This window comes from Nicotiana sylvestris, chromosome 6, assembly GCF_000393655.2.
Source record: "Nicotiana sylvestris chromosome 6, ASM39365v2, whole genome shotgun sequence".
Lineage (NCBI taxonomy): Eukaryota > Viridiplantae > Streptophyta > Magnoliopsida > Solanales > Solanaceae > Nicotiana > Nicotiana sylvestris.
Window position 1 is genome coordinate 101578457 of NC_091062.1, and position 9709 is coordinate 101588165.

General features: G+C 37.3%; 1 protein-coding gene across 1 annotated transcript; it reads right to left on the reverse strand.

The window, feature by feature from the left end:
* Nucleotides 1-1713: 1713 nt before the first annotated feature.
* On the reverse strand, nucleotides 1714-3156 carry LOC138871029 (uncharacterized). Its single transcript, XM_070148880.1, has one exon. It carries the CDS (start codon nucleotides 3154-3156, stop codon nucleotides 1714-1716), a length of 1443 nt encoding a protein of 480 aa, XP_070004981.1.
* Between the last annotated feature and the right edge of the window lie 6553 nt (nucleotides 3157-9709).

Genomic DNA, 9709 nt, shown 5'->3' on the forward strand with positions numbered 1-9709 from the left:
TTCGATCAGTGGGGCCCTTTGCAGGTTTTCACTAGCTGACCTCTCTCATTTCTCTTCTCACCAGCGCTTTATAGTGCCCGTGTGGGTTTTCACTAACAAGACTCTCTCATTTTGATTTTCTCTACTTACCATCGTCTTACGGTGCCCGTGTAGGTTTTCACCAATAAGACTCTCATTTATTCCTCTCATTTTGTTGTATCAGATCCAAATAACTCCATCTTCCCATTTTGAACCTCTTTGCCGATTGATCAGAAGGACTTGAACAAGGTTTGGGGTAAAAAGAATTTGGATTGAATTAAAACTTTGGAACCTTTTGGGCGGGATATTGCCGAACCATTATACCTTCTGTACCAGTTTCACTTTTTGGGGGACTTTGAATTTTTATTTTGGTGTGATTGAACCCTAGAGAGAAACTGCCTACGTATCCTTTCGGAATCAAGTCGAACGTAGTTCAGGAAACTTTTGTTTTTGGATTTTTTTTTCTTTTTTCTATTTTGTTTTCTCTTTCTTTTTCCTTTCCTTTTTCATTTTTTTCATTTCATTTTCTTTGTCTTTTCTTCCTTTTTTATCTTTTCCTTCTATTTCATTTTTCATTTTTCCAATTCTTTCTTTTTTCTCTTCTTTTTTTTTCTTTTTTTTTTCAATGACACTTTTAGGTTCCAATGAGGGTAGTCAAAGAACGGTAACCGGCTCAAAGGGTTTGCAAAGGGTTGATAGTGTTTGGGTAGCGAGAATAAAAGCCTTATTCATCCCAACCGGAGAATATTAATGCTATATGGAGGATCAAACAGAGTACCTTTTGACTGCATTTGCATTGATAGTTGTTTCAGGGATATTTCCTTTGACGTGTCCCAAGTACAACACACTCTTTTGGAAGTACTCTTGTTACAATGTATGGACCTTTCCAATCTAGAACCAATTTTTCTTCAAATGTTCCAACTCTTTGTCTTATTTCCTTAAATTTTATCTTCATTGCGATCTAATCCTTGATTCATTATTTCGAGGTTTGACAGCTTTCAGGATCTGGGCATGAAGTCCGCAAGCATGTCATGTTTTTGAAATCTGGATTTAACATAACTAAAAAGAGAATAAGAAAAAAAATGACAAGATTAAGAAAAGAGACATTCCTAGACAATGAAATATTAATTTCATTTGATTTTTGATTTTTTTTGATTGTTTTGATTTTTTTTTAATTTTTGAAGATAAAAGGGCTTACATCAGAAAGTAAGACAATAAAGTAAAACGTCTGGATCACACCTCGAGATAATCCGGATGCAGAAAGAATAGCAAGACTGGCTACCGAGACTCCCGTCTAATGGGGAACTTTCATGTTTGGCGATCATTTTCTGGATTTTCTCCGTGCTCGGCAATGGCTGCAATGGCCTTCAATGCCGGATCAAATTCCTCAACTTCACAAATCATTCTGACTATTGGCCTGATGTTGTAGGCAGGCCACAGATTGTTCATTACATCAGGAGCTTCTTCATCCCGAAAAATAATTCTTTCAACTTCAATCAAACCCTCAATTGCCCTTTTGAGGGTCCAACAGTCCTCTGTACTGTGTCTCACTGCTCCAGAGTGGTATTCACATATAGCATCAGCTCGGTGCGAGGGGGACTCGGGGTTCGACCGGTTTGGGGCCACTAGCTGCAATAGATTTAGCCTGATTAGCTTTTGGAACAAGCTTGAATACGATTCACCAATAAGGGTGAACTAATTCTTTCTGAAAGGCTCTCTTGGGCGAGGATTGTACTGGGGAAGATCTGGTTGGGGAATATATGGAGCTTGGTAAGGATGTACATTTATGGGAGTTGGAGCTCGATTTTGTGTATAATGTTGTGGCTGCATGTAAGATTGAGCACTCATCACCTCATAGGGAGGCGGTGCCACGACATAAGCATCATCTTGAAGGGGATAATAATGTGGTGGGACGATAGGAGACACATATGATTGGCTGAATGACCTGTGGGCCCCCCTCGAGCTTGACACCATCATGGCTCCCTCTTCGAACCCATTTCTGTTCATCAAACCCTCCAGCAAACCATTCTGAGCAGCCTGTGATGTGGCCTTAAAGGTAGCATGACTCAAGATTCGGCCCCGTTTTAAACCGTTTTCAACCATTTCCCCAATTTTGATAGCCTCAGCGAACGGCCTACCCATAGCGGTCATCATGTTCTGGAAGTAGTCAGCCTCTTGGGCCTGCAGAAAGATCGTGACCATTTCAACTTCGTCCATCGAAGCCTTTACCCTCGCAGCTTGCTCACGCCATTTGACAGCATATTCGCGGAAGCTTTCCGTGATATTCGATTTCAATTTGGACAAAGTGTTTCTGTTGGGAGCGATGTCCACATTATACTGGAACTGGTGAACAAAATCTCGGGCCATATCGTCCCACACGTGCCAATGAGTAGTTTCTTGATCTGTATACCACTCAGAAGCGATTCCGGTGAGGCTTTCCCCGAAATAGGCCATTAGCAACTCCTCTTTCCCACCAGAACCCCTCAACTGGTTACAGTATCGTTTCAGATGAGCAACCGGGTTTCCGTGCCTATCGTACTTTTCAAATTTTGGCATCTTGAACCCAACTGGCACGTGGACATAGAGAAACATACAGAGGTCAGAGTATGACATACTCTTTTGGCCACTCAGACCTTGCATGTTTTTCAGGCTTTGTTCTAGTCTCTTCTTCTTCCGAGCCATTTCCTCTTGCTCGGGATTTTCAACAACCTTTTCTTGCTCCGCCGAGAGGTCATTTTGCGAAGGTTGAGTGAAAGAGTCTGGGGTCACATATGTCATTTCTAGTTGAAGCTGTGGACCTTGAAAGATGAACATTGGAGGTGGTGCCTTTGAAGCCGGTGCCTGGGGGCGAACCATAGAAGACATGCCAGGATCATTGAAAGGCATTGGAGGGTGCCCGCATGGGATGAGCGGGTTGGGCACAATGGAATTGGTAACCTCACCTGACCTGGGGATCAATTCAGGGAACCCAGGAATTGCACTTGGCGATTCCCTACCATTAGACCAGGCGTCCCACATTTTCCATATGCGGAGACGCAACATCTTGTTCTCTTCAGCAGCTGCTGATTCTAGCTGTAGAATAGCCGATGCTGGGCTATCCTCAGGACCGATGATTGGTAGATTGCTTGCGGAGGCCATATGTGCCTCTGTAAAGGAGGGGAGACTAGACTACCAACAAAACCAACCACCAAAACCTGGCTAAATGCTTGCACATCCAACAACCTTGTCAGTTTTGAAACAGTTAACATATTGAAAATCGCACGTTGGGATGCAATGCACCTAATAGTTAAACGCTTCTACCGTGTGTTTGAACGGTTGCATGTTTCATCCCGGCCTTAACTAGCCCTTTTCACTTTGTACCTCTTTTCTTCATTTCTGTCTCTTTAATCACTCTTGTTTTTGTCGCTCCTTTATCTTTTGGCACTCTTTTTTTTCTTTTTTTTTTCACTCTTTCATTTTTTGTCACTCTCTTTTTTTCACTATTTTTTCTTTTTCTCTTTTTCACTCAATTTTCTTTCTCTTTTTTTACAGTTTATTTTTCACTCAATTTATTTTATAGCTATGATCGAATCCGATGGGGATTGCCTACGTATCATGACCCTGCATGAATCATATCTTGCGTAGTTCGGGAAGATCGAAAATGGAGTAAATAAACTAACTTTTTTTTGGTTGAAATTTTTGAAAGAAATGCTTTAAAAGAAAAAAGGAAATATTTTTGATTTTTTGCTTTTGAAATTTGATTTTTGTTTTGTTTTTGAAAGAAAGACTTCTAAAAATCCATGTGCTTTTGATTTGAACTTTGGGAATTTTAAAAGTAAAAAGAAAATATTTTTGTTTGAATTTTCATTCAGTTTCTCTTTTTTCTAATGAAGAAAAGAAAATATTTTTGGATTTTGAATGTTGCCTCTTAATTTTCGAAAGAGAGACTTTTAAGAAATGTTTTGGATTTCTGAGTTTTTTATTTATTTATTTACAAAAGCACTTCTAAAGAAAGGCGAAAATATTTTTGGACTTAATTTTTTTTCAAATTTTTTTTATGGACATTTACAAAAGAAAGACATCTAAAGAGTATTTTTTTTATTTTGATTTTTTTTTTGAATTTTTGGGAAAAATAATTCGAAATGAAGGAAACCCGTATTTTGGATTTTGATTTTTATTGATTTTCTTTTTATTTCTTTTTCCGTATGAAAAACTTCAGAAAGAAGGACACTACTTTTTTTTTTTGAGTTTTTAAAAACTTCTTTTTTTTATTTGAATTTTCTAAGGAAAAATTTCTAAAGAAGGAACTAATGAATTTTTTTTTTGGATTTTTTTGAAAATTGGGGTCGGAACCGATGAGGTTTGCCTACGTATCTCACATCCGGTGGGAATCAGACCAGCGTAGTTCGGTCAGATTTGACAAAATGAAAACCAACTAATTCTAAAGACAAAACTTTCTTTTTCTTTTCTCTTTTTTTTCTTCAAAATTTTGGCAGAGTTTCAGTATATTTTGGACACTGATTTCTCAAAACAAGTAACTATCTCTCTGAGCCCTCACACTGCTATTTTCTTTTCCCAATTTCTTCTATTAGCCACAAGCCAGTCAACATGCAAATCCGAAGCAAATAAATGCACAAGTAGCGAGTAGAATGCATCAGGATGGTCTTACATTTCAGGTACACCTGTCCTAGACAGACTCAACCCCTGTGTTGAGCCTCCTAAGTCAAATGCACATGATGCAAACAAACGTTCCTACTGGGGATCCGACATGAGGCTTTGTTATACTAGGTTTAAAACCTGGGTTTATTGTTCTAGACCTGGCTTACCCGAGAGGACAACTCGAGCGGGGGGGGGGGAGCGTACCGGGAATACAGAAGCTTCACCGGCTTAGCAACTTGTCCGAACCTCGTTCTAAAATGGGATAAGACTCTAGATAGAGGAGAAGTCACACGAAGTGCACCCTTCTCCATGATTTAGAAGACTTAGAGAGAGGAAGGGTTTCGTAGCAGTTTATATACAGTTCACAGAATATCAAAGCGGTAAAAGCATTTAGCACATTAGGCTCAAAAATGTAGGAAAATCAGATAACAGATAAAGCCAATCATAATAGCTATCCTAAGCTCGAATTCTTAAACCCTGAACCGAAGTTCTGGGTTTGGCGTCCCCAGCAGAGTCGCCGGAGCTGTCACACCTCCTTGACGCTAAAGGTCTTGGAAATACTATTATACAAGGAAATGAAACATCAAATCAGGATAAAGCGAAGGCCATGATTTTCCTTCGTCATCATCTACATGAAGGGTTAAAAACTAAATATTTAACCATAAAAGATCCACTTGAATTATGGATTAATTTGAAGGATCGGTATGACCACCTAAAACTTACGGTATTACCGAAAACTCGGTATGAGTGGATACATTTAAGATTGCAAGACTTTAAAACCGTAAGTGAGTATAATTCTGCTATCTTTAAAGTAAGTTCTCTATTAAAATTATGTGGAGACACTATCATAGATGAAGACTTATTGGAAAAAACATTTTCTACTTTTCACGCATCAAATGTGGTGCTACAACAACAATACCGTGAAAAAGGTTTTAAGAAATATTCTGAGTTAATCACATGCCTACTTGTGGTTGAGCAAAATAATACTCTATTAATGAAAAATCATGAAGACCGTCCCACTGGGTCAGCTTCATTTCCGGAAGTGAATGCTGTAGCAGCATATGCCAAGTTTGAAAGAAAACAAAATAATTACCGTGGTCGTGGACATGGTCGTAAACGTGGACGTGGCAGGGGACGAAACAATTATCATCATTACGCTGGAAATAAATTGGAGAACAATAAGGGTTCTCAAATTAATCATTCAAAAGGTAAAACTAGTATGTGTCACCGATGTGGTATGAGAGGTCATTGGGCACGCATTTGTCGTACGCCAGAACATTTTGTCAAACTTTATCAAGCCTCCCTCAGGAAAAAGAAAATAATATGGAGGCACACTTGACCTTTCAAAATAATGATGATGAAGCAGGTCCCTCAAACAAATATAATTCTAAGGCACATCTTGCATATAAAGATGATGATTTTGAAGGCCTAACAAATATTACTCATTTAGAAGCTAGAGACTTCTTTGAGGATATTGACTGAAGAACTAATCATCTTACTGGGGAATGAAGCTATAAAAGTTGTTATTTTTATGTTTGCAATTAGTTTATTTTTCTTGAGTGTATTTTCCTAATGCATCACATGTTGCTAGTTTCTACATTCCTAATGCATTTCTTAATGTTTTTTTTTTCTGCTTGTCTTTCATATTTTTTATGATGTATTATTTGTCTTTTTTTATGAAGAATATGAAAATTCCCCAGTCTTCAATTGGATATGTCTTCTAGATAGTGCTATAACATACACTATTTTAAAAGATAAGAGATATTTCTCTTATTTGGTAATGAAAGAAGCGAATGTTAATACAATATCCGGTAGTACAAGATTAATTGAAGGTTCTGGAAGAACCAATTTATTACTACTAGGAGGAACAAATTTGGCTATTGATGAAGCACTATATTGTGGTAAATCTCAAAGAAACTTATTAAGTTTCAAAGATATTCGCCAAAATGGCTATCATATTGAGACTACAAATGATGAAAAGATTGAATATATCTTTATATTACTACAATAATGTTCGGTAAGAAATATGTGCTTGAAATGTTACATGCTCTTTCCTCCGGCTTATACTACACAAGTATTAGCAGGATTGAAACACATGCCATAGTAAATGAGAAGTTTACTAATCAAGATAATTTTATTATGTGGCATGACCGGTTGGGCCATCCTGGTTCTAATATGATGCATAAAATAATTGAGAATTCACATGGGCATGCAATGAAGAATCAGAAGCTTCTTCAATTTAAGGAATTCTCTTGTGCTGCATGTTCTCAAGGAAAATTAATTATTAGACTATCAACTATTAAAGTTAGGATGGAATCCCCTGCATTTCTGGAACGAATACAGAGTGATATATGTGGGCCCATTCACCCTCCATGTGGACCATTCAAATATTATATGGTTTTGGTAGATGCATCTATAATATGGTCACATGTGTGCTTACTATAAACTCGCAATATGACATTTGCAAGTTTGTTGGCTCAAATAATAAAGCTAAGAGCACAATTTCCAGATTATGCAATTAAGACAATTCGTCTTGATAATGCTGATGAGTTTATATCCCAAGCCTTTAATGATTATTGTATTTCAACTGGGATAACAATTGAGCATTCGGTTGCTCATGTTCATACAAAAAATGGTCTAGCAGAATCTTTGATCAAACGCCTCCAATTAATTTCTAGACCAATGCTTGTGAGAACAAAACTTCCCATTTCAGTAGCACTTGTGCGGATAAGGCCCACAAGTTATCATAAAATCTCCCCATTGCAATGCCTTTTGGTCAGGAGCCAAATATTTCCCATCTTAGGATCTTTGGTTGTGCGATATATGTTCCAATTGCTCCACCACAACGCACAAAGATGGGTCCTCAAAGAGGGTTGGGGATATATGTTGGATATGAATCTCCTTCTATTATAAAATATCTAGAGCCGATGACTGGAGATTTATTTACGGCAAGATTTTCTGATTGCTGTCACACCTCCTTTTTTACACACCCGAAGGTAGTACAAGGGAGTTTTTTCCAATTTAAGTGACATTATTCGAAATGGGATTATTTATTCAATTCATAGTATTTGGTTTCCCAAGTCACCGGTTTATTTTTTAAATCCCAAATCGAGGAAAATTCGACTTTCCTTTTGAAGTCTGCGAACCAGAAATTCTGAATAAGGAATTCTGTTAACCCGAGGGAAGGTGTTAGGCACCCCCGGATTCCGTGGTTCTAGCACGGTCGCTTAAACTATCATAATTGGCCTATTATCTAATTTTAATACATGTTTTAGCCTATGGTACATTTAAACTTATTCAACCCGCTTTTAATTATTTTAAAGAAGATTTAACGACGTTTGAAACATGTCTTTGGATCGCGCCACATGAAATACACCCGCAATTCGAAACACATTTTATTCAACGTTGTTAAGATTTGGATTTGGGTCACATGAAATGCACACCCGAGTTTAGGAAGGTAATATTATTGAAATAACGCGCTTAAAGCAACTACGCGTTTCAGCTTTGCGAGGGCCATGGAAATTCAACTAAATGGCACGCCTCGATTTCTAAGGATTAAAATTAATTAAATGAGGACCATGCATTTTGAAATTTTATTTGGCACGGCATGCCCCAAATTATTTCAAGACTATTGTACTCAACTAAAGTAAACTACGGATATTCATATTATTGTTTTCTAGACTACTTTGAGATTATTGCAGGGTTTTTGATTATGGATAATATTATGGAGGAAATAGAGTAAATATAGAGAAAGATAGGCTAGCTTACGAATTTTGATTATCATTTGGCTTGGGAGCTAAAAATAAAAGTCTGGCACAATGCTCTAATCCAAACTCAGTTGACTGAATAGTCCAAACGCATTTTGTGATACCAAACCCCAAACCCTTATCTTTAAAAAATCCAAAACATTAATCACGGATCCATCATTACCTCCTTTACTAATGTTAACAAACAAACAAACAAAAAAACTTAAAACCAACTTATGCAAATTACGACCAAAAACGGAAATGAAAGAAACATTGAATGAAAGACATATACGAATTTGGACTATTCATGCTTCGGCTACTAAAGGTTTAAAATAATAATAAACAACAATATAACAAATGGGGAATAACTTTGGTCACGAGAAAAGCTTGTAATTAGATACGACAGGATTCCAATTGGCGCGTCATAAAAATGCCATCCAAATGCAAAATATGTGATATATACTGTGTACGCAATAAGTATGAGATTGAAGAATGCCTAAAGTGTGAAATTATAGCAAAGTGCCAAGTAAAGGCTTGAATCTTTTAAGGATGAAGCTCAACATACTAGATCCCAACAACATTAGTAGCGCGAATCAACAACAATCAACAGAGTTTTGAACCGAGAAAGCTAACCATGTTATTATTCTTTTTCGGAGCCATTTTTCGTATTTTTTTTTAGATCTGTTTTTTTAAAAGATGTTTCAGTTGAGTTTACTCTGTCTCGCCGGGTATCAACGGAGGGTCGCTGGACAGATCTTTTTCGATCAGATCCAGACCCGGTTGTTGATGTTCTTTGCTCCTTTTTTTGGGATTTTGAAAAATGTGGCTGTTAGCTTTAGAAAGGAAGGGTCTATTCTTCTGATTTTTTTTTGTGTCTCTAATGTCTAATGTGTGAGGGGTCTCATCTCTAGTCTTTGTTGAAGTGGGAAAGGTCAGAAAAATGAGGAAGAAGATGAAAGGGGAAAAACGACGCTTAGGTTCATCAAAGAAAATGGGGAGGGTCCGATTATTTTCTCCTTTTTTGGAGAAGGATGAAGCGTCGTTCGTCTTTGTCTATGGGAGGGGATCTTCTTCTGATAATGTGTGTTTTTTAGGTTTCCTCAATATATTCTTATATGTAGGAGGTAAGGTAATGGGTAATGGGCAATGGATAGTATTGGAATTGGGTTATGGAGGAATCTAATTGGGCTGGGGAGATTTAATTAGGAAGGCCCAAAACCAGATTTTCTTTTATTTCCTTTTCTTTTAATTAAAATCCTACAAATTAAAAAATGCTAAATTGTCCAAAGTGTGAAATTTGAAGTAAA